At 40.1% G+C, this 27,670-nt stretch overlaps 1 protein-coding gene across 5 annotated transcripts in view; it reads left to right on the top strand.

The window, feature by feature from the left end:
• Window positions 1-14,937: 14,937 nt before the first annotated feature.
• Window positions 14,938-27,670, top strand: part of Rims1 (regulating synaptic membrane exocytosis 1) — a gene marked incomplete in the record, with an annotated part of 520,187 nt that continues 507,454 nt past the window's right edge. For all 5 annotated transcript variants that reach the window (NM_001012625.3, NM_001012624.3, NM_001012623.3 and 2 more), the window contains 1 exon segment: window positions 14,938-15,535. In NM_001012625.3, the coding sequence (NP_001012643.1) occupies window positions 15,372-15,535 (164 nt within the window).

Raw genomic sequence — 27,670 nt, 5'->3', positions numbered from 1 at the left:
CGGTGGGAAAGCATGTGCCTATTCCCTCAGTGACTTGATGTGCCAGGTGGCAGAGTAGTGGTGGTGGTTGTGGTGGTGGGTGGAGCTGTTAGTGGGCTGACACCCAGAGAGGGGTTTCCCCTTTTCAGAAGAGAATGGAAAGTAGAATGGAGGGAGGGTTCTCATGAGGGGGTACTGAGAGGAGAAGAAGAGCTGATGTTGGGTTATAAAGTGAATAAATAAATTTAAAAGAAAAAGGAAAAGAAAACCCCAGACCAAACGAAGCTACTCTTTTGTTTACTTGCTTATTGCCAAGCATTTTGTGAAGAAAAGCAAACTAACTTCACATCCATCAAGATAATTATTTTTACTTTGTATCTTTTTTAACTTCTGCAGCCTTCCTCTCTCCCTTCCTTCTTTTCTTCCTTCTGCTCTTTTCTTTGCATAAGTGTGTATTTAAGGACTGCTGCGATAAGCCCCTCAGAGTACAAAGAGGATCCTGAGAGTCAGAAAGAAATGTTTTGATATGAAGTTTAATATTTACATGACAGTTGACATTTACTCTTTGATGCTGTGCCTCAATCAATAAACATAGGAGCAAATTGTTGGGAAATGAGCTGGGTCAGAAAATTTCAGTAACTTTTCCTTGAATACAACAGTAAAAGGCATATACTTTGATGTTGGTCTTTACTCTGTTCAGTACTGTGATAAATCAATTTCTCTTGCTTATAATTTATCTGGTATGTTGCATTTTGTTCTAGTACCATGAGTGAACTAATAAAACAAATAAATGGGAAATGCATGAGGATTTTATTTAAGAGAGATTCTAGAAATTGGCCACAACACTCTTGAACCATGTTCTATCCTTGATGGATAGAATCAATTGTACATCATTCACTTAGAACTCATATTGTATTCTGGAAAGTGACACCCCATTTTCCATGGAGTGCTCCCTCCAAGTTGGAAACACATTAGAAAAAGCTTTTCTGTCACTTTGTTGGTGGCATAATTTTGGGTGATAGGACAAGGTCACATGCTTATTGATTTTCTTAGTTATGTTATTAGATTGCGGTGAAGAGACACCACAGCCAAGACAACTTAAAAAAGAAAGCATTTAATCAGGGCCTTGCTTACAATTAAAGAGGCTGAGTCCATGTCCTTTGTGGTAGGGAGTTTGCTTGTAGACAGGCAGGCACGGTGCTGCAGGAGTAGCTGATAGCTTCCATCAGGAGGCAGAGAGGGAGATACTGAGTCTAACTTGGGATTTTGAAGCCCTAAAGCCTATCTCTGGGAACACACCTCTGGGAACAACAAGGCCACACCTGTTTCAACAATCTCCTATTTCCTCCCAAAACAGTTCCACTTCCTAGGGACCAAGCATTCCTATGTATGAGTTTATGGGTCTCATTTAAAACCACACCTTATCAAGTCTTTTGGCCATGTCTAGTTCAGAAGTCCTGTACTCTCTTGTATGATGTATTTTCTGGTCGTTGGTGTATGCTTTTCATGTCATGCCTCAGGGTTCCAATCTTTTCCAGTTCAGTACCTGATCTTGGTATAGCAGATATGCTGAGACTGAGAATTCAACCACTTACATAGTTTTTCTTGGTCAGAATCATATCACATCCATTTTCTTCTCTTATGGTTTTGCTATATTCTGCTGCCTTAGACTATTTTGTGCTACTGTAGCAAAATACTTGAGACAAGGTAATTTATACAGATCAGAAGTTTATTTACTCACACTTCTGAAGGATGTGAAACTCAAAACCATGATATCAGCAGGTTTCATCAGCAGGTAGAAAGACAGATTAATCAAATACTATGTGATGCTTCTTTTAGAAGGCAGTAAACTTCCTGTTCCAATTACCTCTTAAGAGTTCCACTCAATCCCATCCCTTGATAACAAGGTACTTTGAGAATGGACACTTTTCAGGCATGGCAACCAAGGCAGCTGCCAGTAATGATGTTCAACACCTACACCTGGATTTTAATTAGGGACTAGTCACCCTAAGCCAGTCAATGCTTCCTGTTAGTCTGTTTCCAATGTTTTAATCAAAACTAGTGGCAGCCATCAAACTACATAGTCTTATATAATTATACTTCTCCCATGTCTCCTAAGTACCTGGGATACTGCAAGAGTGGTATTCCATCCCAGCTCAATATAAGGAAGGCTTTATTACTTGGATTGCTGCCGAGCAAAAAGTATTAAATGGTAGTGATGGTTTCTGCACTGTCAGCTGTAGAGCAGGTGGGTTAGTTCAGTGTCCCATTCTCTTGTTTCACTCTGGTACCAACAGATACAGTTCTGGTTCCCTGGAAAACAGTCTAATACTTATGATTAGCATACAAGAGTATTGTGATATACTTCTGAGAATACCTGGAGGGAATCAAGGATGAAGGAAGGGTGGATGGGAATAGGGAGGAAGTATAAATAATATAATAGTTAAAACAATTTAGTTAAATTAATTAGTTAGTTTAATCAATTCCATTAATTGCATAAGGGTCTCTAATGTTAAACTATCCCTTCTTTAAGCAAAATAATAAAGGCTGATTTATTTTTCTCTCCCACAGCACTGAGCACTCAAGAATAGGAAGTGAGTTAGTTTCTTAGTCTCAGGACACAGCTGATCTATGATCACCTAAATACTTGTGTCAGACATCTTAAGTGTCTCAGTCCATGTAACTGCAAAATGAATTCTGCTGAAAATAAATAAAATATAATATTCCATACTTCTCAGATTTACTGAAAATAGTGTTGCTTGTGAATTGCTAAGAATATGCAGAAACTTAAGATTCAAAGGGGATGGGAATCAGGTTTCACCATGTGAATTACAATTTCTTTGAACTAAATAAAAAGAGTGATTCTTGTGACTTTTTTTTATTCTTTTATGGTTGCTTTAACATAATGTTTAGGTTATACTCACTGCATATTTTGTAACAATGACGCAGAGAAGAGGTGAAATAGACAGCAATGATAAACGCTCTTGGTTACACTCCAGAACTTGAGAGTAAGGCCCTAATACTGAACACACAGCATAGCTGACTCATAGAACAAAGAAGCTTTTTACCTAAAAGCTTTATCTATACTTCTGGAAGAGGCAATATACCCTATAGAAGGAGAAAGCCCGCCATCAGTCTTAGCCAGATTCGAGCCTTCTGAGCTACAGTAACAATTGGCCCGGCAAGACATGTCTATTGCTGCAGAGGTTTCCTGATCATCACTGGAGTGTCCAACTGCTTTCTGATTTAAGTCAGGCTCCATGATAAATATGGGGCCATACTTACCACCACTAGATAGCCACAAACCTATGGTGAGACAGGTCATTAGCCTCAGAAATATTTGGGGAAGGATGGTGAATAGGGTCAAACACATTGTGTTAGAATTCTCAAAGAACTACAGAAGATGGCCTAGTCGGCCATCGTTGGGAAGAGAGGCCCCTTGGTCTTGCAAACGTTATATGCCCCAGTACAGGCGAACACTGGGGCCAAAAAGTGGGAGTGGGTGGGTGAGTGGTGGAAGGGCAGGGGTATAGGGGATTTTCAGGATATCATTTGAAATGTAAATGAAGAAAATATCTAATAAAAATTGAAATAAAAGTATATTCAAAGACACATGTTTTCTAATGAAGAAGACAAGGCCTATTTTCAATACTATCTATGAAATCGATGTACTTGTCAATGACTACACTTGGACCAACACTTGAATCAGTTCTTATCATACTGTGATGAGAAAGGACTTTACAATGTATCTTAGGCAACTAACTCCCCCAAATAAGTTGAAGCAACCTTCAGACCATATATCCCCAAATATAAAATAAATATAGGTGAAAGCATCATTTAGAGTAAGTAAGAAATAAGATTTACCAACTTTTAAAAACTTCTTATCTTTTTAGTTATTTGTTAATTTTCTTTTAAAACTATTCTTTATTTTAGGTATAACAGCACAATTTAAAGCTTAACGGTATAATAGAATGATTTGTTACAGTTTTAAACACAGGAAAATGTCATATTTCAAAACCTTCCCCCTAGAACAATTTTAAATGACCGCTTTTTCTAAGTGGGTCAATGTCTTAGTAAATTTTTCTTATTGTTGTGATAAAACATTGGCAACTTATAAAAGTAGATATTTAATATGGGCTTATGGCTTCAGAGAGAGAGAGAGAGAGAGAGAGAGAGAGAGAGAGAGAGAGTGTCTTGGAATTGTTTTAGTTTTCTGAAACTTCAAAGTCTGTCCCCAGTAATGTACCCTTTTCCAACAAAGGCTATACTTTCTAATCTTTTCCAAACAGTTTCCCTAATTAGGACCAAGAATCTCCATATGTGAGATGTGGTAAATGTCAAACCACCACAATCAATATGTCAAATATATTCAATGACTAGTTGTAGTCATTGACAATTAATTAATTAATTAATTAAATAGGGATTAAAAGAAATATTGACTTTCCCAATCACTGCTTCATAGGAATAACACATGGAATTCTCTCAGACTGAATATTGTGAAAATAATAAAATTGCCTTTACCAAAAGTTAATTTTCATTAAGTATTACCATGCCATAGAGCCAGTAAACTCTCAAAACCAGAGACTGACACTAGCATAATATCTATAAACTTATTCTATTTTTAAAGGTTCATGCAGGAGGTGGAATGTTCTCAAAGTCATAACTCACACACAGATTCAAGAGATCTATTTTGATTCAATATTGGCCAAAGTCAAATATAGAAATTACATTAACACAAAGTATTTCATGCTTCCCTAAATTTTATTCTCTTTTCTATCACCTCATCCCAGTCCCCTGTCAATCAAATGAAATTATGCCATAATAAGTATATTTTATTCATGGAAACTTGTGGTGTATGATTTTTTGGGTTGATCTCTTTTCACTTAGTATCCTTCTTTTAGAACCATTAAGGTGTTGCTTAACAATATCGATACATAAGAATATATCAACATTTCTCTGGGAACAAAACACCCATAGAAGGAGTTACAGAGACAAAATTTGGAGCTGTGACAAAGGATGGACCATCTAGTGACTGCCATATGCAGGGATCTATCCCATAATCAGCTTCCAAATGCTGACACCATTGCATACACTAGCAAGATTTCGCTGAAAGGACCCAGTTATAGCGCTCTCTTGTGAGACTATGCCGGGGCCTAGCAAACACAGAAGTGGATGATCACAGTCAGCTATTGGATGGGTCACACGGCCCCTAATGGAGGAGCTAGAGAAATTACCCAAGGAGTTAAAGGGAACTGCAACCCTATAGGTGGAACAACAATATGAACTAACCAGTTCCCGGGAGCTCTTGTCTTTAGCTGCAAATGTATCAAAAGATGGCCTAGTCGGCCATCAGTGCAAAGAGAGGCCCATTGGACTTGCAAACTTTATATGCCCCAGTACAGGGGAACGCCAGGGCCAAAAAAGGAGAGTGGGTGGGTAGGGGATTGGGGGGGGTGGGTATGGGGGACCTTTGGGATAGCATTGAAAATGTAAATGAGGAAAATACCTAATAAAAAAATTAAAAAAAAAAGAATATATCAACATTTCTCTAGGCATCCGCTGGCAGGACACTTGATTCTTTTACTGCTTTCATTTTTTATATCAACGATAAATCTCCTGTAAATAGTTATGTGTAGGTTTATATTAAAAACACTTAACTTCTTTTGAGAACAATATTCAAGAATATAAGTATATAATAATGTAAGAAACATGTTCAATTTCATAAGAAACTTCTAAACAATTTTCCCCAATGGCTGTGAAGTTTTACATTTCGTGGAGCTTTGAGTGAGGAATGCCCCCATAGGTTTGGGTAGTTTTGGACACTTGGTTGCCATTTGGTGATACTACATGGGGAGGACTAGGTGGTCAACCATTGGAGGTGGACCTGGAAATATATAGCTTCTCTCTGCTTTCTGTTTGCTCTGTCTGCTTGGTGTTGGAGGTTGATATGTGATTGTTATCTACTTTGTGCTCCTCTTGGTGTTTCTTCTGTTTGCTATTCTGATGCTCCACCATGATAGACTCACAACCTTCTAGAGTCAAACCGCAAAATAAACATTCTTCCTTGATTTACTTTGGTCATGGTATTTTATCACAACAGCAAAAAGAGTATCTAATATGCATATATATATATATTATATTATAATAAATATATACATATATTTTAAATATATATAAAATATATATAAAATATATTAAATATATATATATATATATATATATATTTTACAAAACAAATAAAAGAACACACAGGATCAATTTGTCTTCCTCTCATTCACATTTGGCATTACCACTATTTAATTTGACGGTTCTATGAGTCCACAGTGGTACTGCACCGCAGCTCTGATTTGCTTTTCTCTATCATCTAATGATTTTGTTAAACTTGAGTTTTGAATTGAATAAACTGTCTGAGTTACTATTTCTCAATCTTTGGCATTTATCCTTTTGCTATATTATAGTCTTATGAGACTTTAATATCATTAAATAGTATAAGACTCTTCAAAAGCAGAATATTTTTAAAACTATCCATTAATTACTGACTACCAGCAGGATTCTTTGTAACTATTCATAATTGATAATATTAAAAATATATAGATCATTAAAGCATAGTAATTTTACTTAGTAGGAGATCATGGTCCAGGAATATCAATAACTTATTCAAAACTATTTTTCTTCTGGAACCAGAAGCTAGTCATCCAGGATCCTAATCAGCACCCCTTTATCACCATGATGTTTTGTTAAAATGACTCTCCGTAGTGTGTGTGTGTGTGTGTGTGTGTGTGTGTGTGTGTGTGTGTGTGTATGTGTATGTATGTGTAACACATGTGTGTGGCTAACTTGGCCAGCTGGCTGGCTCTCACCGGCTAGCTGGCTATGTGTGTATATGTACACATGTATATTTGATTAATGTTTCTGTGTTTCCCTACCACCTTTCTATTGTTACCTTTAAAATCTTTTTTGTTGCTTTTAAAGGGGAATAAAATGCTATATATTATTCACTTTAATTTACAAAACATTGCAAAGCCTGCATAGCTGAATCCCTGTGAATGTCCTGGTGGCCTATGGTAGAATGGCCAGGCATGAATAAAGAGATGGTATATGAGTAAGTTGGTAGGGAGATAAGTGGCTCTGTGAACTGCCACATTTTAATAATGGAAGAGTAGGGAGATGGAGTTAAGTGCAAAAGAAATTTATATTCCCATAAGGATTGACTTCGTGTGTGTGTGTTTGTGTGTGTGTGTGTGTGTGTGTGTGTGTGTGTGTGTGTGTGATTTTCTTCCCTTTCTCTGATACTTTTATTCTGTGGCTAGATGTCACCCAGAGTCTTCCACATGCTTCAGGTAAGCACTGTACTATTATGGTACATCCCTAGACCATTTTGTCCGGTCTAAGTCCAATATATCCAATACTATGTCTGAATCTTTGTATTTCACCTTGTTTTTATGTTTACATTTAATATTCAACATCATGAAATAAATAAGTGAGCTCTTTAGCATATAATTTAACAAGACATGAACCATCATGGGTGGGTTCAGTACCCCTATAAAAAAGGGCTATGGACTTTGCTTCCTGCTTTTTTCATGTCTGGATATAGAAAAAAAAAAAGACAAGTTCTGTGTTGTAGCAAATTGTTCTAACTTATCCAAATCTTCCTTCTTCGTATATCAGAATTCCCAGTCTGTGGAACTGTGAACAATACATATCTGTGGTTGATAACCTACCCTCTCTATGCAACTCTGTAAGTAACTCAAACAGACTGAGACCAATTTTGATAAAGCTGGAGCAATTCCCCTATCTGTGGCAGTAAGGAGGAGAAATAAGGGCCACAGGCAAGCGTGGACTTTTCTGCCTTCTCAACACTTCAATCTGACAGATCTGAAACACTGTAAGCATCATGCCACAAGTTTCAAACTTCTCGATTCTATCTAACCTTTTAGCATAGTGTACAGTTGGTCATGAAAAAGAGAAGATAAAAATGCCTGTATGAGTGACAAGGAATAGGCAGTAAAAGTTAAGAAAGTGAGTACAAGACAGCATGCTCTACTCTCTTCATTTCTCAAACATACAAGAAGGAGAGAACCACAGGAATGGGGAGAAACCTGGATGTTATATTACTTAAGAAGTAATTATGCAGGGATCATTGCCGAAAGGGAGTGGAAAAGATCAAGGAGTTTGCTGTGTGATTGGATCTCCTAGGAGTGTCAGAAGCTGTATCATAAAGTTCAACTACACAGGAGTTGAACAAGGACAGCAACCACAGGGACGCTAAAGTGGACTGTTGGAGACCATGAGGCTTTATGCCTTCACAATGAACCTTAGACAATTAAACAATGTTGAGACCTAGAGGAATGAGGCCTAGGAAAGAGTGCACCAATAGTTGTCAGTGCCAAATCATCAGCTGTTAAAACACACATGCAAGTACCATTATAGTCTTATAAATATAGTCTTTATGGTACTATAAATATATAGTCTATATTTGTGTATTTAGGAATATATATGTAGCGTCTGTGGGGATGTTGAGAGTGATGTTCATGAGGGCAGCTAGACACTAGGGTATACAGGAAGACTATGGGCTACAGAACTATCCAAAAGGAGAAAATAAGCCACAGAGGATCTTCACACTTTGGAAGGAGAATAAATCTCTGAAAGCTGTTCTCAAGGGATCAAGAAAAATATCATCTCTGTCTCAAGGCTATGTGAGAGACAATGATCTCCACTGGTCAGGTTTACTATTGATCCCCAAAGATACCGCTCCTGCATGCTCATTGTTAAAAGACAAAAAATATGATAATCCGTGTAGGATTTCAGGACTGAAACATGTCACCGGACTCAGCAATGTTACTGTATGTATTACAAATGTTGAGAATGTTTACAGAAAATAAGTTACCTTTCTCTTTTACAGCAAGGAAATTCAAATTTATTAACATTCAAAGTCTTACTCTCATCTGTGCGAGATTGTATTCTGTTGGGTTTCCCATGTGCCTAAGGGAGTCACACCAACATCATTATAAGTGATCGTCTATTCCAGGACAGAATTAGATAACATTTGGGGCTCAAACCACGTTCTAGGGAAAGAGTGTCTGGCCCAAACTTACTTTGAGATGTTTCTTTTTTAAATGAAATGTTACTATAATACAAATATAATAAAATAACATTAATTCTAGCAAAAACTCTGTTCTAATTTAGGTACCTATGTAGCCATCTATTCTTAGGAATTCTTATCTAAATCTTTTCCATTTACAGTGCTTTTAGGTTTGCAGGTAAATGAAATGTAATGATTTGTTTTCAAGTCACTTAATTGGCCCCACTCTTTAGAGAGAGATGAGCTAAATGTCAGGAGGACAGCACACGACTTGACTAGAGTGATTGACATTAAGATTTTGGCCTTCGGTCCTCTTAGCATAAAACCTCAGACGGCATTCTCCAATGAACTATACCAGGAAACTGTTAAAGGAATCTGCAATGAGACTATGCATATCACATAATATCAAAACCCGAAATTATTCAAGGCAAAACTAGGGATTGAAAAGGAATACAAAGTGGAGAAATTATTCCAAAACACTGCTGTTAAGCATTCCGAGTGTGATTAATGTGGAAGGTGATCAGCCTCAGAAGAGTACAGCAGAGGCCGTGAACTCTGGTGGCAAGACAGGAGACACATAAGGCAAGTAAGCAAGTGAAACAGAGAAGAATATTAATTGCAGAATGACCTTTCAGAAGAAAAGAGGACAACAGACCTTCCTGGTCCTAGGACAGAAACATCCCCACCTGTGGAATTCCTCATGCAATAAATGACAGCAGTGGAACTTTACCAATTTTAAGATTAAAATAGGTATTTGGCTGACTTTGAGCCCAAATCTGATATTCCATCTCAGCCAACTACTTTCAGGAACATCTCATGAAAGCCAACTGTTCCTTGAAGCCAGAAAGACTAGATTTTTGCAAATTCCTATGACTGTATATAGATAAAGTGACCATTTAATTTATCACAAACCAGGGCATATTTTGGTGAATGCTATTCATGCAAATGATGGTAAGAGGGGCACAAATTCCTGTTTTTTGAGAAGCTAGAGGGTGTTATCGTTTTTTACAAATGCCATTCTTATGTGACTGATTGCATTAGTGTTCATGGGAATGATGTCAGAGTACACATGAATAGAAGCAAGAAATCTAACTTCTTGGAGGAAATCCACCTGCCAGACAAGGCACATCTCAGTAGGTTTGGTAGATGTTTGAAAGTATTTTTATGCTTTAAAATTATTTAGAAATTAAAATTAAATATTTCTAATATATGTGCAGAATACTGAATCACAAGTGTGCTACCTATTTGTTCCCCAGAGAAGAGACTAACTTGCACGTTGCCCATTAATCTTGTGTGAGTTTGCATGCATATACCCACCTCTGGCTCTCAAGACAACCTTTGACATAAAAAAACATTTGGGGGCTGGAGAGATGGCTCAGCAGTTCACATCACTTGCTGCTCTTCCAGAGAACCTGAATTTAGTTCTCAGAACTCACACGGGGAAGCTCATACCCAGCTCCAGCTCCAGGGGATCCAACACAATTTTCTGGTCTCCAATGTTACAGACACACATATGTCATACACACGGACACACACACACACACACACACACACGTGTGTGTGTGTGTGTGTGTGTGTGTGTGTATGTATTTACATACTATATATATATATGTGTGTGTGTGTGTGTGTGTGTGTGTGTGTGTGTGTGTGTGTGTGTGTAAAAGATTTTAGATGCTGATAATAAGGATTTGGTACGCTTACAGCACATGTGCACCTCTCAAGTTCCACAAATTCTTCAGTCATAATCCATGGACCATTACTTACATCTCAGACCACCCTGATAATCATAATCTTCTCATGGCCATCTTCCCCATGTATAGCTCTTCATGTCTTTACATATAGCTTACTTTCCCTTGGATGTCTGTGGTCTTGTCTTTTATAAGGACACCTAATCCAAAATGATGGCATTTGAACTAATTCTGTGATGCACCTTTCCTAAGCAATGCTGCCATCTCAATTTCAATTGGCTTTCATTTGGAAAGCAATAATACTGACCATAGGCCTCAGATGCTAATGACGAGTTAAAACTGACTTGTGTCAGTGATTTTTTTTTTCTATGCTTCAGTTAAAACCTCAGTTGCTTGAACTAAATTAATAATGAACTTCAGTGCCCAATTTTAGAGTGTTTTTGAGAAGTGATGATTTTTAGATTTATCAATGGAAAGAGTAGATTTGAATGGTTTCAGGTTGTGTTCTAAAACAGTATTCATGCTGCCTTCAAGGAAATGTGATGCATGTTTTATAAATAGATAACTAAGGTTTTATTTATTTATTTTTATTAATATTGGTCAGATAAGGAGACTTATACCAGACATTCCATGCCCTTCTAATTAAAGGCTTCAGGTAACAGGGACTGAGTCAAGTTTTTCTTTAAACCTTGACTGAGGCATGCTTTCCCACCAGGAGATAACATAGCTCTATGGTTCAATGCATTTGGGAAAAGGCAGCCTTCTACACAGAGCAGCAAATGACTATACCTTAGCACTCTGTATTTGTTACTGCACATTGTGAATTTCTGGGAGAGAACGATTGTGCATATTTTCCTAAGTCCCTTGAGCATGGTTTAGTGGGGTGCCTCAAGGATCTATCTAGCTGCACTTTGGGGACACACAGCTTAACTGCTTGCTTGCATATCTAAAGATGGCAAAGTCCTGCTTTTCTGCATGTACATTTAAGAAACCTCTTCTTTTATGCTTTCCAATTTTGTTTTGATCCTCTCCATAGTGGATAAGAAAGGAGAAACCCCATGGGCTGGCAGTTACACACGCACACCATCATTTACTCACTTGCTATTTTCACACTCGTGTACCAGGCCTGGTAAGGTAGCTATGAACAGAAATGTATTTGAGCAGCAGGTTTCTTTATATTGATATTAAGATTATAGTGCAAGCATTCATTTCCCTCAAATAATTCTGACAAAATTGTTATGTAATAAAATGGATTCCCTCCCAAACTTCTGTTGAAATTTTAACTTCCAGTTCCATTAAATATAACTGTATTTTGGAGACAAGATTTTTTTTTTTGCATATTGTGTGTGTGTGTGTGTGTATGTTTTCATGCTGGCTCTCTCTCTGACCATGTCAGTCCTAGTTATTAAACTCAAGTTGTCAGGCCAGTTGTTGAGTCCCTTCACCTGCTGAGCTATCTCTCCAATCCCCCACAAGGTCTAGATTAAACAGATAAATATAATTAAATGTGTTTATAAGTGTCAGGTTTTAATCTAGTAGAACATATATTCTTTCCTGTGGAGGGAGAGACACAAAAAGACACAAATATACAGATGCCACCTTTAAGCCAAGAAGAAGAGCCTCAGAGGAAACAAACCTGTAGACATCTTCATCTTGAAATTCCAGCTTTCAAAACCTCCCAAATATAAATTCCCATTACATAAGCCACTCTACTAATGCTATTTTATTATAGCAACCAAAGTAAATTAAATCGCCATTATTAATTGTTTATTGAGTCCTTGCTGTTGAGAATTTTCCTCAGTCAGTTCCCATCTATACTGAGGCTCTGTTTGTATTTCAGAAGAATTTTAGGAGAACCAACTTGACTACAAACCTCCTAACAGCAAGGCCTTTGTCCCTGGTCTTTTCAAATGTCCAGTTTGACTCCACAAAAATGGGCATCTGGCAGAATGACTGAGCTGTCAATATTACAGCTTCCTTCAGTGTCCTAATAACAGAGATAAACATTTTACTTGGGGGGAGAGCTTGAAATTAAAAAAAGCATACAAAGTGTTTTTCCCCCAGATGACGACTTAATGTGCGTCTTATTTAATACTCACCATCCATCTGAGGTAAGAGCCTCTGCTCTATTTCACACAGATGCAAGGGATGTTATTTAGCCAGGGTCAAGATCGTCTTGAATAGAGCCAGAATTCCAACTCAGGTTCCTTCCTTCCTTCCTTCCTTCCTTCCTTCCTTCCTTCCTTCCTTCCTTCCTCCCTCCCTCCCTCCCTCCCTCCCTCCCTCCCTCCCTCCCTCCCTCCCTTCCTTCCTTCCTTCCTTCCTTCCTCTTTCCCTCCCCCCTCTTTCATCTTCTTAAATATGTGATCTGTGAAGAGAAGAAAGTATAATTTTTTTAATGATGAAAAGATGCTGATCAGAGTGTTCTATCAACTGCTTTAATTAGAGAAAAGAGAAAATCTGGCTAGATATCAGTACCTATGGGAAAAAAATCAGTGGAAATTTAGAGGACTGCACAGTTATTTCAGTGACAATCTCTTAAGTGACACAACTATAAAAATGTACAGTGTTGTATGGTATAAACATGATGATTACAAAGCCATAATAAATACTCACATACTGAAGATTGTTCTTGGTTATAACCCTCTTGATAGTTATTTTATAAGGGAGAGAAAGAGATGGGTGTGGAGGGGAAGTAGGGGGACTAGCTGTGTCCAAAGTGAGACAACAGGAATGGCCAGATATTGAACGTTACTAGATGATAAGTGGCTAGGTTTACTCTGGAGATGCCTGAAGCAGACATGGCAACTGTTTCAAATAATTCAAAAAAATTCTGCTTAGTGGAGAGATTGAGTCTTAAGGACCAAGTTACTACTGTAGGTAGTGAGCATTTAATTACTAAGAAGTTTCACATATATATCTCCACATAAAAACTGCATTTACTGGCAAAATCAATTGAACTGTAAGGTCTTTAAATGTGAAGCTTTTAGCATCGTATAACCCCCCCATCCTTGCCCCCCCCATGTTAACAAAGTTAAGGCTGAAGGGGGAAAATAGGTACTATCTTGCTTCTGGAACTACAGAAAGAATTCCCTGGAGAGAAAACCCATCCTATCTCGCATCATTGCTATGAGATCCTTACTGGGAAATGGCTCAATTTGAGCCAGTCTCTCTATTGATCCTTTTATAATTGCATTACCAAAATTCAGTCTCCAGGTTTCAAAGGCGATAATATTACGTATTTTGAAAGAATTGTCTATTAATTTTCCCCCCTTTATCACTGAGAGAAGCTCACCCTTTAATGCCTATCATCGTACCAGGCACTGAGCAGACGCTTTTAAATCCAATAGGATATGGGTGGGTGTTTTCCTTATCGTGCTATCGTGGTGTTGTTGGAGAAGTACCCACGGAGGCTGAGAAGTGAGTGCATGATGATAGCGAACATCACTGGAGGAATTAGAGTAGATAATCCATTTCCAAGCACCAGTGAAGTGCAGTTATGCAGTCTGATGGGGCTACCCAGTGCCCCAAATGGCAAATTAAAGAGTTACTGTGTGGTGGGGCATCTTGAGGGGAAAATGAGGATACATAGCAGAACAATTCTAGCGAGAACCCATCAAGAAAAAGATTGCATTGAAGGGTACAATGCTAATTCGGGTTGCTGGATGTGTGTATGTTGTGTGTGTGTGCACCAAAATTATCTAGGAACCCACACACAACTGTGGCTGTGCACACTTGCCGAGTAAAGCAGAAAGACATGGTGGCAGGAAGGGGAAAATAGACCTAGAGGGTGTACCATCCTGCTGTTCTAAACCCTGTGGGTGCTCTAAAAGCATCAATGATGAAGACTGTGGCGAGGATGAAGATGATTAAAGCAACCCATGGGAAAATAGGGCTGGGGAGGATGACATGGACCAGGACCTGGGAGAGGGAGGATGACTCAGGGTGAGGGGTACCTTGGGAGAGATCAGTGGAGTATGCACGTCGGCGAGCGTGGGGCGGGGGGAATGGCCAGGGCACGCGTGGCTCGGACCCGGGGAGTGGGTGGGTGGTGCCCGTGGGCGGAGCGGCTCCGGGACTGAGTGGCTGGCAGCTTATGTCTGCGAGAGCAGCAGCATCACCCGGGAGCGAAGCTCCGAGACTCCGCCTAACTGACACCCAAACTCTCCCTCTCCCTCCCGCAGCCCCAAACTGGAGGCAGCGGAGCCCGCGAGCAAGCAGCGTCGGGCGGCCCCGGCCCGGCCCCGCCCCCGGCCCGCCAGCCCAGCCCGCGCCCGGCCGCCGTGCTCCGGAGCTCAGCGCCAGCCCTCGCCCTCTCGCCGAGCCTCCGCCTGCCCGCCCCCGCCGGCCGAGGCTGGGCTGCGGGAGGCGGCCAGGCGGCCCCGAGCCTCGCCAGGGCGACCCAAACAAAGGCAGCATCCGGGCTCGGCGGGAGGCAGAGCATCATGAGAGACTGGGTCCTCGCTGTCCCCGGCTCCGCTGCTGCTGCCGCTGCCGCCGCCGCTGCCGCCGCCGGGAGGGCTTCGCTGTGAGCGTGGAAAGCAGGGGCGCAGCTGCGGGGCGTGAATCCGAAAGGTGAGAGCCAGAGCCAGCGAGCCGAGGGGGCGGGCAGGCCACGAAAAATGTCCTCGGCCGTGGGGCCCCGAGGTCCTCGCCCACCCACGGTGCCTCCCCCTATGCAAGAACTGCCCGACCTGAGCCACCTGACCGAGGAGGAGAGGAACATTATCATGGCAGTGATGGACCGGCAGAAGGAAGAGGAGGAAAAAGAAGAGGCCATGCTCAAGTAAGCACCCCCCAACCCCCCAGGGCACGCCATCCATCCCTCGGTGGTGCCTCCATCCATCCATTCACTACTCACTCACCAGGTCCTCTGGGTTGAGTGTGGGGGAGGGGCTGACGAGGGAGCAGGGGTGAGGGCAGAGGTGCCCACCTTGGGGCTAGGGGCCCCTCCTCGGGATTGAGCAGGGTAGAAGTCTGGGAGTCCGGAGAAAGGAGAGGACCCCACAAAGCCAAAAACCTAGGACCCCAGGAAGATGGCTTGAGCCAGGAGTGCCCAGGAGGACTGAGTGGACAGGGGGACCACCGTGGGGTGAGATATGCAGCGCCAAGTGAAGCTGATCCCACCCAATGGTAGGAGCTCTGGGCTGAGGGCAGATTAGGGACCAGGGCATGAGTGGAGAAAAGGGTGGAGGTAGAGATGGTGAGGGCAGCTCCTCCTTGGAGTTGTTGAGCACATCTGAGTTACAACAGTGAAGGGTGCTTGCTGGTATTTATATAATAAAAAGGCTTATTTTTAGTGTTTGTTTTGGTGCTCATTCATTTTACAATGCAAAGGTTGGGTCTTTTTTGGGCAGTTGCCATCTTTGGTAACCTGCATTCCCAGCTTCCCTTTAACCTTTGATTCTGAGGCTTCTACACAGAATAACTGTATGAAGACACATTTTCTTATCCGCATGCAAGGCCACTGGCAGTACAAAGTTTTTTTGGTAATGACAGCAGCTGATTGGTAACTCTGGCCTGAAATAAAATAAGGGTTTCTCATTACTGGCTTCTAAGAGACCTCTGGGGCCTTCCCATTTCCCAAAGGAAGCAGTCGGGGATTAAATATCTACACATGCCCTGTTTACAGAACCCATCAGCCCTTTAGGGGACCCGTGCCTGGTGCCCCCATTTTCCTGGGCATGAGGAGGGGATGGGGTTGACTATTGGTAGTGCAGGAGTCTGTGAGACTGTACTACCCTTTGCTTCAGAACTGCTTGCAAGGACTGCCATACATGCTGGCCTTGGCTTCTTAGCCTCTCCGGTGGCGTGAAGTAGAAGGGGATTTCAACTCTGTCTTCCCTTTAGTAAAGTTTTCCTCTCTGGGGTGGTGGAATGTAGACTCCCTGACTGGTACCAATGTCTTGGTATCCTCTGCTTATGCAGAAGGTGGATTTGGGGCAAGCAAATGACATGAAGAGCCAAAGGGAACCTGTTGCATCTAGAGTTAGCTGGTTGCAGGGAAGTCTAGAGAGGGAGCAGGGGGTGATACCAGGGCACAGGGCACACCCATCATGGCCTTTCTCAAACTCCCTAGAATGGCCTCCTGAAGGGAAGGTGCTGGCTGGGAAGGCATCTTCTTTTCTTCAGTGCAGCTGAGCCTAACAGGAGAGGCATAGGGAAAGCTGCAACCACAGACTGTGGGTCCTCTGAGCAAAAGCAACTGCTGTAGAGTAGGGAGGGCTATACTGAGGGAGAGATGTGGCTGTCAGGCCACAGCAAAATAGTAGGGGTTCAGTGATTCCTCCTCTTTCATTATAGACTCTGGGAAAATAAAAGGCTGTTAACTTAGAAGGCCAGAGCTAGCCTGGCTCTATAAGAGCTGCAGGTTTCTGAATTCCCTGCTCCTTCTCATCCAGGGGAAAACCAAAAAAAAAAAAAAAAAAAAAAAACCACAAAAAACCAAATACTTCAAGCCTGCCAGCTTGAGGGAGGCAGAACCCTCATTAATCTGCTTCCTGTCCCTAGTGAAAGAATGACACTGCCCCAACCCCATGCTGCAGGCTTCCCCTCTTCTGAGCCTGGAAGTAATGATGTCTTAATGGTGCTGCTGTCTGTCTGTCTGTCAGGTTGTTGGTCCATCTGTCCTCACTACTGCAGCCCCTGCCACCTGTCCTAGACACTGTATAATTGGCTAGCATTTGCAGATTCGCTGCTGTTCCTGTTGGTGCTTGCTGCAGACAGCAGGTAGATGGAGGCCTCCAGCAGCTAATGATAAATATGGGCTGCTCCTGAGAGTCCAGATAGGAAGGGGGTCACAGTACAAGCAGTGGCATAATGCCTCTTCGTTGGCTGTTGGAAGCATTGTAGAGGGTGAAGGTTTTAAGTTGGAGTGGATGAGTTTAGGGCAGAATCGCAAACCTGCTGACCACCTAGGGTCAATGATAATACTATATGGGTTTACATGGACAAGCACATTAAAAGCTCTGCCCAACTGCTCGTGTCTGGCATATCCCTGTCACTGCTTTCCATGGACTTGTAAATACTATTCCTTTATGGCACGATTTCACAGAATATCTCAGCGTGTACTGCTGTTATACAACAGCTCTCAATAACCCTGGACCTCTGCATCAACTTTATCAATGGCCTCCTCTGCTAAAGTCCTGGCCTCCTGTGCAGTGGTGGGTTGGCAAGTGTTTTGGAACGCTGATGCTCTTCTCTGTAAGCCTGTCATGGTGTCTGCAATTAGTGAGGCACTGCTACACTTATTTTTTTTTTTTCACAGAAGGAATTTTATGTCTTGGAAACTGGGGATCATAGGGGCCATTCAAATGACACATGTGTAAGGGGCCTTTGATGACATCTAGACATGGGTGGCAGCCTTTTCTAAACTTGCCAAGAAAAATGACCAGGAAAAAAAATAATGCTTTTCATAGGCCTTTGCTTAAAAGAAAAGTTTTTGTGGTAATACTTGATCCATCATATCACATATCTGAGAAATTTCTTTTACAAAAGACCCAAACCAAACTGAAGTACTGGGGACAGAGAAATTGGATTTAAAATATGTTTTTGTGATAAATGCAATACCTTTGCCTTGCACTGCCTACTGTGTGTGAATTCTTCTCCACAAGATAGAACAGCAAACATTCATAGAGAGAATGAAAAAGTAGATGGATATTATATGTAGTACCGTCTAACAAATACAAATCAGAATATATTTGTATAGTTAGCCTTGACTTCAAGTTACTGCTGAAATCTAAATTCGATAATGACATTAAATAGGTTTAAATAGGGAAAAATCATTTTACTTCCAGTTCAAGAATTTAAAAATGTTACATGAAGTTGGGAGTATTTTATCCTCATGGTCACATTAGTTTTGTAAAAATCTACTAATTTTAAGTAATATTGTTTATAATTAGAAAAAAATGGCTCTCAAGAATTATATTTTATGATTGACGTAACTGTTTGTAAAATGGGTCTTAATTTTTGGTTGTGTGTGTGTGTGTGTGTGTGTGTGTAGTGTGTCCTGGAACTTTTTTGAAACTCCACTTTTTCAATGAATGTTCCTTCAAGTACCTGTCACCAGGCATCATGGGTCAATATATTACAAAGACAGAAAACTTGTTATCTGAGCCCTAAATCAGGGAAGATCTCATTAGAGGTACAAATCTTATTCTGTTTCTTAAATAAAAGCTTCAAAGAGAAAAGAGTTCCAGAATAGGAAGAGAAGAGAAAGGGAAAACAGTAAGCAGAGATTGAGGGGATGGCTCAATGATGGGAATTAACAATCCATATTGAAATGGTTACTAAAATTGGCTAACACTTATTGAATATTTACTGCAGTCCAGTAGTTACTTTAATTGGTTACAGGAATTTAAAAATATTACATGAAGTTGTAAGTATTTTATCCTCATGGTCACATTAGTTTTGGAAAAAAAACTACTAATTTTAAGTAACATTGTTTACAATTAGAAAAAAAAAATTGGCTGGGTGAAATGTGTTGACTTAGACTGTGTGCTTGAATCCACTCAGTATCCTGTGCAGAAGATTTGGCAGGTGTGGCAAGTCTCAAGTCGTTAGTCTATCCTGAGGGTTTCAGGGATACTCTACATTGAGTCACATCCATGGCTCAACAAGGCTTCAACCCAGACTTTCACAACAAATGCAGCCACTTCCCCAAGCACTACACTTTCTCTCAACCAAGAAGAAACTTCTAACATTTATCCTTTCCTTACATGAGTTTCTGGTCTCTCTTTCAACTCAATCAAGTGGTTTGACAGATTAAGCTAACAGAGAAAATCAGCTGCTGGTCGTAATGGAGCAGGGCTGAGTTCACTTCTGGTGGTGCACAGAACCTTCCTGTGGATTGAGGGGAAGGGAATGTCCTTCAATTTAAAGATAATGAAAACTGTATTAGTACAATGCAAAGACATTTGCAACTGGGCATCTTTTTATATTTGATTTCTTCCACTTCCTGTATGAACATGGGTTACAAAATTCTTAGATTTTGTAGGGTTTCTTACTCATTCCATATTCTGCCCCTCAAGATGTGACTTGGTTACAAAGACAACTTTGGGCATCTCTGCCTTTTTGCTGGGGGGTGGTACTGTGGCCTTGGTTTTCAAACATCTGTCAATATAACCTGCTTGGGGAGAAAAGATGAAGTAGAAGTCTCTATTACTTTAGTTTTCCTCTGTGTGCACACATATCATGTTGTACTTCGAAATGTGTTGAAAGGGCTTGTTTTCCAGAAGCAACAGTTTGCCAAGCAGAAAAAGAATGAACTAGGGAGACTTAAGGAGGAGGTGATTGTAATGTAGGTGTATTTCTATTGGCCCACACGTTAGGCCAGGTATGTGCTACACTATTGTTCAAGCAAGGATGGATGAGAAGAAAAGGGGGAAAGGTGGATAGTGAAGAGAGATAGTGGCTGAGATGTAAACAGGGTCTTTGAATTCAAGATGTCCTATTGGGCAGAAGAGACTGTAGGAGAGAGCACACTTGCTGCCTTTAGTCCCGCTCCACACTGGTAGTAAGTGGGCTTTGACTCAGAGAAAGCTAACCCTGTGCTGTGTAGGAATCTCACTCTCAAAAAAACCTGTCTTAACAAATGTACAGACACACTGTGGAAGTTCTCAAACATTCATGGGAGAAAATATAGAAAAGAGAAGATTTTTTAAAAAGTGAAGAAAACACAGTGGTGTCAGAAATAATGGGAAGGTACAAAGCCATTGTTTTTTTGGTTGTCCCAAAGTGATGTATTTTTAACTTGTGTGTATGCTTTCTCAATAAGACACTACCGTTTATGTATTTACATTACCATATTTGAGGTTCGCTATGCTTTGCAAATGGGTGTGATCCTTGGGCTGCTGCCAACCTGAGTAATAGAAACACAACCTCTCCTGAAGGTTATTTGTTCAACTTGTTCAACAGGAAGGCTGACTCCTGTAAATCAGTCCAAAAACCTCCTAGAAAGCTCTCGGTGTGAATTCCTAAACCACTCTATTCTCCCACGTCTATAAGAAGCATATGGATGAGCTTGTTCTGCGTGGATTATAAGTGCCATTGTGTTGAATTTCATTTACCTTAATGGTCTATGTTCTGTTTTTAAACAACTTTGAACACTGGATCTTCTGAGATCAGACTGCATGTTCTAGATCTGGTCTAGAGGGTTGGAGAAAATTTCCCTGAGGCACAAGCAACAAGAATAATAGAACCTCAGACTCCTACCTGGTGATTCCAGTCTTCGCTGTTTATTAAAGTCCATAATATAAGTGTGGTTATGGGTTTTGTGGGCTGTTTTGTTCATCTGTTGGGGATAGGAGGCTAGCATGTACTGTTTCCTTTATATCTATCCGACATTTTGCTGGATGCTTACAAATACCATGAATCATTTGCTCAGCTCTTGACATGCGCTCCATTCTGTTTGTTGATTTGTTTCCTAACATTAGTGGAGCCTTTAGAAACTTGGCCCCTTGGCCCCTTGCTCACAGCATTTGGTCTGAGAATCCAGTGACCTCCCAAGCAGCAACAGCAGTGCATATGGCTGGTAGGATCCCCTATGCTTGTCTGAGCACATGCCTCTCCTCTCTAACTTCTGTTCTCCTGGCCTACTTGGTCTTTTGCATACAAGTCTCCCTAACACGGTATCATTCTGCTACTTTCTCCTTGACTGCAAGTCTCTGTCAGCCACGTTATTCTGAATTTTCCCAGGCAGGATACTTCTACTCATAGAACTGTATGATAGTCGATTCAACAAGAAGGCCAGGCATTAAAAGTTCAGGTGTTAAAATTTGGTCAGGCAACGGAGTATGCGAGTAGAATAGAGACACCATTCTTCGTATAGCTTGTTGCACGTGTGGTTCCAACCACTTAAAAACATCCACAGTCTGAAAGGTTGACCAGTGACTTGCTCTGTATAATACTGAATGAGGTTTTGGGTTTTTAGTGTGTTTGTTTGTTTGTTTTTAATGCAGAGCTTCTCTGTGTAGCCCTGGATGCCCTATAGACGAGGCTCCAACTCTAAGACCCACCTACCTCTGCCTCCTGAATACTGTCATTAAAGGACATGTACCACCATGACCTACCAAGTATTGGTCTTAATGCTACCATTTTCTATAGGGATAAACATTACCAAGTCATTCCATTTGGTTTCTTGGCTTGCTGTACACAGTGAGACTTGTTAGGCCTGTTCTTGTATCTTATGGTCATTTAACATGGTAAAACAGAAACATCTTTAAATTTCAAATTACCATACCCAAGGAAACTTCTCTTATTGCCTTTATGCTCTGAAATAAGGCCGAGCCCCTTCTTGTGATTTTTGAGGGTGATGTTGGGCATGTGGGGAGGAGATCTTGTTGGAATAGGCCCCACTCACAGTCTCACAGTGAGGGCTGTGATTAGGATTGTAGTCACACTAAGTTGGGAATCTGGCAAGGAATTCAAAGTTAAAATCATCACATGGTCTGATCTGAAATTATGTTTTTATTTCTCATTAACTGGGTTATCAATGTTTGTTATAACAAAAACATGATGGGGAAATGGTAAAGTTTGAGATAACAACAAGGCAAGCACAATTCAAGTGGAGAAGAGAAATTGGCTCAAGGTAGTTTTCTTATACTAAAACACAAAAGTGTTAACTTCTCTGTCATGGAGTATAATAAATGGCTCATTTTTACCATTGAATGGGGGGGCTAATTATTAACTAGTTTTATCTGTTTAGCTTTCTGTTGCATGGTGTAACACGTGCATATAACTTTTTAAAATTTCTGTACTAAATGCCCAGTGGTTTCTGCAGGTATAGTCTCATATTCTCATATCAGGTTTATATGTGTTTCTTTTGGTCAAATAGCTGACAGCAAGGGGTTATACTACAGAAGTGGCTTGGGGCTTTCCTATTTCTGTTGCTATTATGTGAAATCTCCCTATACTTACATGAGAGAAAACTGCTTAAAAGGAAAGTGTCTTAACTGCTGATTTGCCTTTTTATACTATTTCTTTGCTATGGACAGTGTTTTATACTGTCAATTTTAAGTATCTACTTAAGACAACAAATTAGAGTGCCTTTTCCTCTTTATAAGTTGGTTTTTCCCCCTGCCTCAACTTATTTGTATCAAACCACTAAAAAGCAAGCAATTAAAAGTTTTAAAATTTGTTAGAACACTAAGCAATGCAAACAAGGAATCTTGGAAACCACTGTTTGGCCAATAGTAATGGTTTGCTGAAAACAAGACATTGCATTTCATACGATCTCAGTGGGTGCTTTTTTATGGGAAGGCTGCATCCAAAGTTTCAATCGTTTTTAAATAATAGTTGTCAATTAAACTGCACACAGGACTATCAATGCAAAACAGACTACAGTTTAGAGACCATATCCCTGGTATGCAAATTCATTTAAATAGATTTTAGAAAGTAATATTTTGATAATCCCTTTGAAGTTTAAGTTGTAAGATAATGAAATATTGTTGAAAGGAATTTAATTAGAATATCAGCTATTTTAAAGAAGCCTAGTGAATGAAACTGAGATAATACGGATGATAATACCCAGTTAATCATTTATACATTGTTTAGTACTTTTTTATTGCTCATCATTAAGTTAAGTTACTTGTCTGGAAGATGTTATCATGTTTATATAGAGAAGGCATGTGCACTGAAAACTAACTAAACTGTCCATACTGCCATGTAGATAGATACCTTATGCTATTTAGTTTCTTTTAATGGCCTGTCATATTTAATATGAATATATATTCACAAGTAAGCCACTACAGGAGCAGTCCCTGATGAAGGTTTGCTGTACTACCCAAGGCATACATAGTTTGTTTTCTTTTCAATGTGTATTATTGCACCTGAAGATCATTGATCTTTGACTAATACTCTTGATTTCAAGAAGCCAAATGTTCAAGCTAGGATCGGCTGAGAAGAGAGAAAGTCAACTGACAAAATGCTTCCATCAGAATGGCCTGTAGGCAAGCCTGTGAGGAAGCATTGCCACAATTAGTGATTAATATGGAAGGGCCTGGCTGGCTCACTGTGGGTGGGGCCACCCCTGCACAGGTGGTTCATGGATGTGTAAGAAAGCAGGATGAGCAAGCCATGAGGAGTACGCCTGTAAAACAGTCCTCCTTTGTGGTCTCTGCTTCAGCTCTCGCCTCCTTTGTACCTCGACCTTTCTCCTTCCTTCTATTATAGACCATAGCATGAAAGGCGAAATAAACCCTTTCCTCCCCAAGCTGCTTTTGGTCATGGTGTTTATCACAGGAGTAGAAATGTAACTAAGATACCGAGTTATTTTAAACTTTGTCTGTTATTGGTGAACAATTGTTGTGGGTCTTGTGGTTGCACTTGTCCTTTATACTCATTTTATGATCTATTTACTTTTTAGCTTATGAGTAGGTGTGCACGTCGCCTGAATAAATGCATGTGCACTGAGTGTGCACATGCTCACAGGCACCAGTCCTCTGGATCCAGAGGTTTAGGCAGCTGTGGGTTCTGGGAACTGTACCTGGGTCTTGTGTAAGAATAGAAAATTATCTTCACTGCTGAGCCATCTTTCCAGCACCTGCTCTTGAGAGAGAGAAGAGAGAGAGAGAGAGAGAGAGAGAGAGAGAGAGAGAGAGAGAGGAGAAACTCTTTAATTGGTGGCTGGTTGTTTTATTTTCTACTTTGCAGCTTTTATTTTAGAAAAATTAGACTATAGTTTCAGTATACATGGTCTGTATTAGTCAAAGTATCAGTTTTTTTTCCCAAAATATAAGGTAGTATATGTACATGTATGGAGGTCTTCTAAGGTCAGGAGAATTACTTAGTGTCTGGGTAGACACCGATGAGAACAAAGTGAGGACACCCAGTGGCTTTTCCTTTTTATATTTCACACAGCTTAGCAGATTTATCTTTCCTGGTTGTCTCTGTATTGTAATATAGTGGAGATTAAGTATCCTTTCCTAATCCCTTCCTTCTGAAAATAAGAGAGGCTATATCTTACATCCTGATATTTGAAATAGAAGTATATTGAAATAAGCAATCTCATTTTTATTGGTTATTAAACCTTGGTAAAAGCATAAGTTATAAATAGCTTCCACTCTGGTGTTATGTCTGAAAATCATCACTGTTTTTTTTTTTAATGAAAGTATAATTTAAAAGGTTAAGCTTTTATACAAATAACTTAAATTTGTAGATTTTTTTTATACCCTAAGCCAAGTGTTGCCACTTAATATAGCTGACCCAGGTTAAAAACTTGATTCTAGTATTAAAAGGTTTGAGACCTGTTTAGGGCCAGGCAGGAGAAAGAAATCCCATGGTGCTTAGCTATTCAACAGCTTCAGCTAGTCAATACAGAACACAGCTACGACTGATAAAGAGCCAGCGACTACTTCTGCATTCCATAAAGGCAGCACAGTGAACACCTCTGGGCCCTGCACTCGAGAAATCAAACACATCCAATTCTAGAGCATATTATGTAGGTATTGGATAGTTGGTAAAACCTAGAAAAATAATAAGAATAGGTTAGTAATACATACAGGAGGAGCTGAAGGTCATTTGAAGCCCCTTCTTCTCTGCTGCCTGAACCTCCATTTCCTTCTTTGCCTTCAAATTTTCTGTATGCCTCTATTCTAACCCAATATTGAATCTCAAATACTGTCCTTCTTAAATGTTCTATTATAGCCTGCCATTCCTTTCTTTTTGCAAATAGTAGAAGTCTTGTCTGGTGGCTTCAATTGTGCACACATGCCAAAGATACTCAGATCGATATAGTCAGAGATTTTGAAATTTCTGCTAAATTCTGAATTCTTCTTGCAACACCTTTTTGATATCTCTAAGTGGATGTCTTGTAGGTGTTTCAGACTTACTGCCACTGTCATAAATTGCTTAGCGTTTTGCCTAAATGTAAGTCTTTGAGTTTCATAGGTAGTATCTTTTCTGTACTCCAGGATGAAGTTGAGAGTTCAGGCTTCGTATCCAACTCATGGTTGTCCATACAACCCGACTCCCATGGTCTTGGATGATTTCCATTGCCAGATCACTGCTTGGCAACTCCACTCTCACCTTCCTCTTGATCAGACTCCCCCCTTATTTTGCTTTTAATCTAAATTTATCCTGGCCTTTGAAATTATCTTAAATGACACCTCATCTGCTACATCTTCCCAAACTTTCCAAGCTGGTTTCTGTACTTGCCTTCTGTGAGCATATTTTCATAGCATTTTCTCTCACCGGTTTCAGGATCTGTACAGAGTACACTGCTGATGATGGCATCAATTTTTGTTGTATCCATCATAAACACACATAACAGGTGCTCAGTTATTTGAAATAGTGTATATGAATGAAAGAGTAGATTCAAAAGTCGTGGACTAGAGTCACCCCAGGCTGCTAATGATGTGAGTGGGAGGGAGAGTGGGTTGGTTATTCCGACCATAGAAAGACAGTCAGCAAATTCTGAGAGCAAAGAATGAGCTGTTTGCTTTTGACTATAGAAGAGAAAGCAGGTTGACTGGAATGTACAAGGAAATAAATATTTGGGGTCAAACATTACACGTTAAATTAAAATATGATTTTTTGGATGGTCTGTTATGTTCTTGACTTGGTCTTTCATGGCTTTTTGGAAGACAGCATTCCGAAGACATTTGCCTGCCCGTGTGGGAGGATGTAAATAATAGATCTTTAAAGGTAAATCCTCTAGAAAGGCACACTTAATTAGGAATATTTTAATGAGAGCATGACTAACTTCAGTTGCAGTCTAAAGCATAACACATTTACTGATTTGATATTTACAGTTAGACCAAATGATCACAATGTATTATATTGATTTTATTTTTAATTAAAAATGCAATGTGCCTTAAGTCATTCTCTGGTCTTAAAAGCTCCTTTCAAGCCAATGTCTTCTATTAATTGTCATGGGTTTTTCAATCCCCTTCCTGTGTCCAGTGCATAAGAAGATCTCGACAAATGCTTATCGAACAGCATTGCATAGTTGATGTCGTAGACACAAAAACACACATCTTTGTACTTTGAAGACTAGATGCCATTGTTAATATGTGGACAGGAATTTTGTGACTGTCCAGTTGTGGGATGGCAAGTACTCCATTCATATGCAATGTACTGATCAAAGAACCTAGTCTGTGGTGAGTGTCAGATGCCTCACAACCTTTTGGAACAGAGTGTAGGAAGGTATCAGCTGAAGAACTTGGCAACTGAGAGAGCAGTTGGCTCCTTACTTATTGAAGATTATTTTAACTCTATCAAGCTTTCACTGTTAACAAGGGAAGACCTGTGGGTAAGACACCATCACAGGTCTTCTTTAGTCTTACCCAGTGGCTTCCTTTTTTTGTTTATTTTTATCTTCTTTCTCTGGCATTGCTCCTTCATGCCACATCGTTCCAGCATATGTAAACAATTTTTTAACAGCTGATTTGATTTGCTTCCTCTGTAGGGTTATACACCTCTTATAGCAAACTCCAAGGGAATGTATCACCTTTGGTTATTTTGAATATTGGTGAATTGAGTGTTAATTTAAAAAATAGATCATGAACAAAGACTATGAAATAGGAAGTGGTTTCTTTTGCAGTGACATTTGTTCTAGTCATACTGAATTGACATTTTGTAATTTTTAATTTATAAACCTTAATTATTCCCTGAGAGATATATTTTCAATATGGTTCCAAATAGCTTTGTCCATTATGCTTTTGATTTTTTATATATTCAAATAACTTTTTGAGACAGGGTCTCTCTGTGTACTTGGCTGGCCCAGGAGGTTCTTAGCCCTCTGCCTCAGCCCCTCAAGTACTGTATTAGGGACACGTACCACCATACCTAGCTATTTTTTCTTATTTATGTTGTTTGTTTTACTTGACAAGAGAAAAGCCTTTAGGGGACTTTTGATATATGTTGGGCAGCCAAGAGCAATGAGAGTAGTGTGCACTGATTCAGGTATCTTTATGGACTCCCT

The sequence above is a fragment of the Mus musculus genome, chromosome 1, assembly GCF_000001635.26.
Source record: "Mus musculus strain C57BL/6J chromosome 1, GRCm38.p6 C57BL/6J".
NCBI classification, from domain to species: Eukaryota; Metazoa; Chordata; class Mammalia; order Rodentia; family Muridae; genus Mus; species Mus musculus.
Note: the sequence above shows the minus strand (reverse complement) of the source record. Positions and strands in the feature narration are given on the sequence as shown.